Raw genomic sequence first — 1,163 nt, forward strand, 5'->3', positions numbered from 1 at the left:
TATATACGCCCAAATTTATGGCGGCATAATTGGATCATAGAAACAAAACGTGTATAAAAGGCAATATTCCATTTTTTTGGGGAAGGGAAAGGGGGGTAAAGATAACTTGAAATACACATGTTCTTTGAGGGCGAGCTGAGAACGGGGGGGAGAAATAAAAAAGGGAAAACGTAGGGAGAGATTTTTCCCTCTTCGTCTTCCCAGGGCTGAGAGTGGGGGGGAGAGGGAAGAAAAAATAAAAAAAAAGGATGAGATTTTCACCCCCCGAAAAGATCTTTTCCCTCCTTTGTACACCCTTATTGTCCGAGAGGAAACAGGTTCACTTCTGGCTCATCTACATGTGTTTGATCTGGGTTTTAGGAGGGAAGGGAAGGGAAAGGAAAGGGGGGGGGGGAGAGATTTGGGGGCTGAAGGTGTTGGGGAGTGAAGGATTTCAGGCTCCTTCTCTTTCCCCCCCCTCGTGCCCAAAAACCCCGGGAAAAAAACTTCTGTCCATTCGAGATTTGTGACGGGATTTGGAAGAGAGAAAAATAATAAATAATAATAATAAAAATAATCCAAATCCCTCCAGAACTGCTTTGGCTTTTCCTGCCCGTGTCTTTCCCTTTTTTTTTATTCGAATTTATTTATATTTTTTCCCACCCCCCCACTCCCCCTCCTTCTCTCCAGAAACGGATGGGAAACGCTCCCGAACCAGCTACACCCGCTACCAAACTCTGGAACTCGAGAAAGAGTTTCATTTTAACAGATACCTGACCCGGCGGAGGCGCATTGAGATCGCCAACAACCTCTGCCTGAACGAGAGACAAATCAAAATCTGGTTTCAAAACCGCAGGATGAAGTGGAAGAAAGATTCCAAGTTGAAAAGCAAAGAGGCTCTTTAGGTGGGATTTGCAGGAGGGAGGGGGGGGTGGGGTTCGTGTGTGGGGAAGGAAAGTCCCCTGGTTTTAATTTGGTTTTAAGGAATATTAATATTATTATTATTATTTTAATTTGTATTTGCCGTCGCTTCTGGAGGAAAAGACCCGGAGGAAACTTTGATTATTTTTTTGGCTTTTGGGGATGGGGAAGGGAGGGAGCTGTTGGATGGACTCTGGTCCAAATCCCTCAGACAAAGGAAATCTCTTATTAATATGCAAAAAAAAAAAAAAAAAGGGGGGGGG

General features: G+C 44.3%; 1 protein-coding gene across 1 annotated transcript in view; it reads left to right on the top strand.

Annotated features, from left to right (window-relative positions):
* HOXC6 (homeobox C6) overlaps nucleotides 1-884 on the top strand; it is an 8,833-nt gene extending 7,949 nt beyond the window's left edge. The window contains exon 2 of the mRNA XM_027909636.1: nucleotides 652-884. Coding sequence (XP_027765437.1) covers nucleotides 652-884 — 233 coding nt within the window. The remainder of the gene's footprint in view (nucleotides 1-651) is intronic.
* The last annotated feature ends 279 nt before the right edge of the window (nucleotides 885-1,163 follow it).

Source organism: Empidonax traillii, unplaced genomic scaffold (assembly GCF_003031625.1).
Source record: "Empidonax traillii isolate 1590-97213 ecotype Southwest subspecies unplaced genomic scaffold, ASM303162v1 scaffold2278:size29209, whole genome shotgun sequence".
In the NCBI taxonomy this organism is placed as follows: Eukaryota; Metazoa; Chordata; class Aves; order Passeriformes; family Tyrannidae; genus Empidonax; species Empidonax traillii.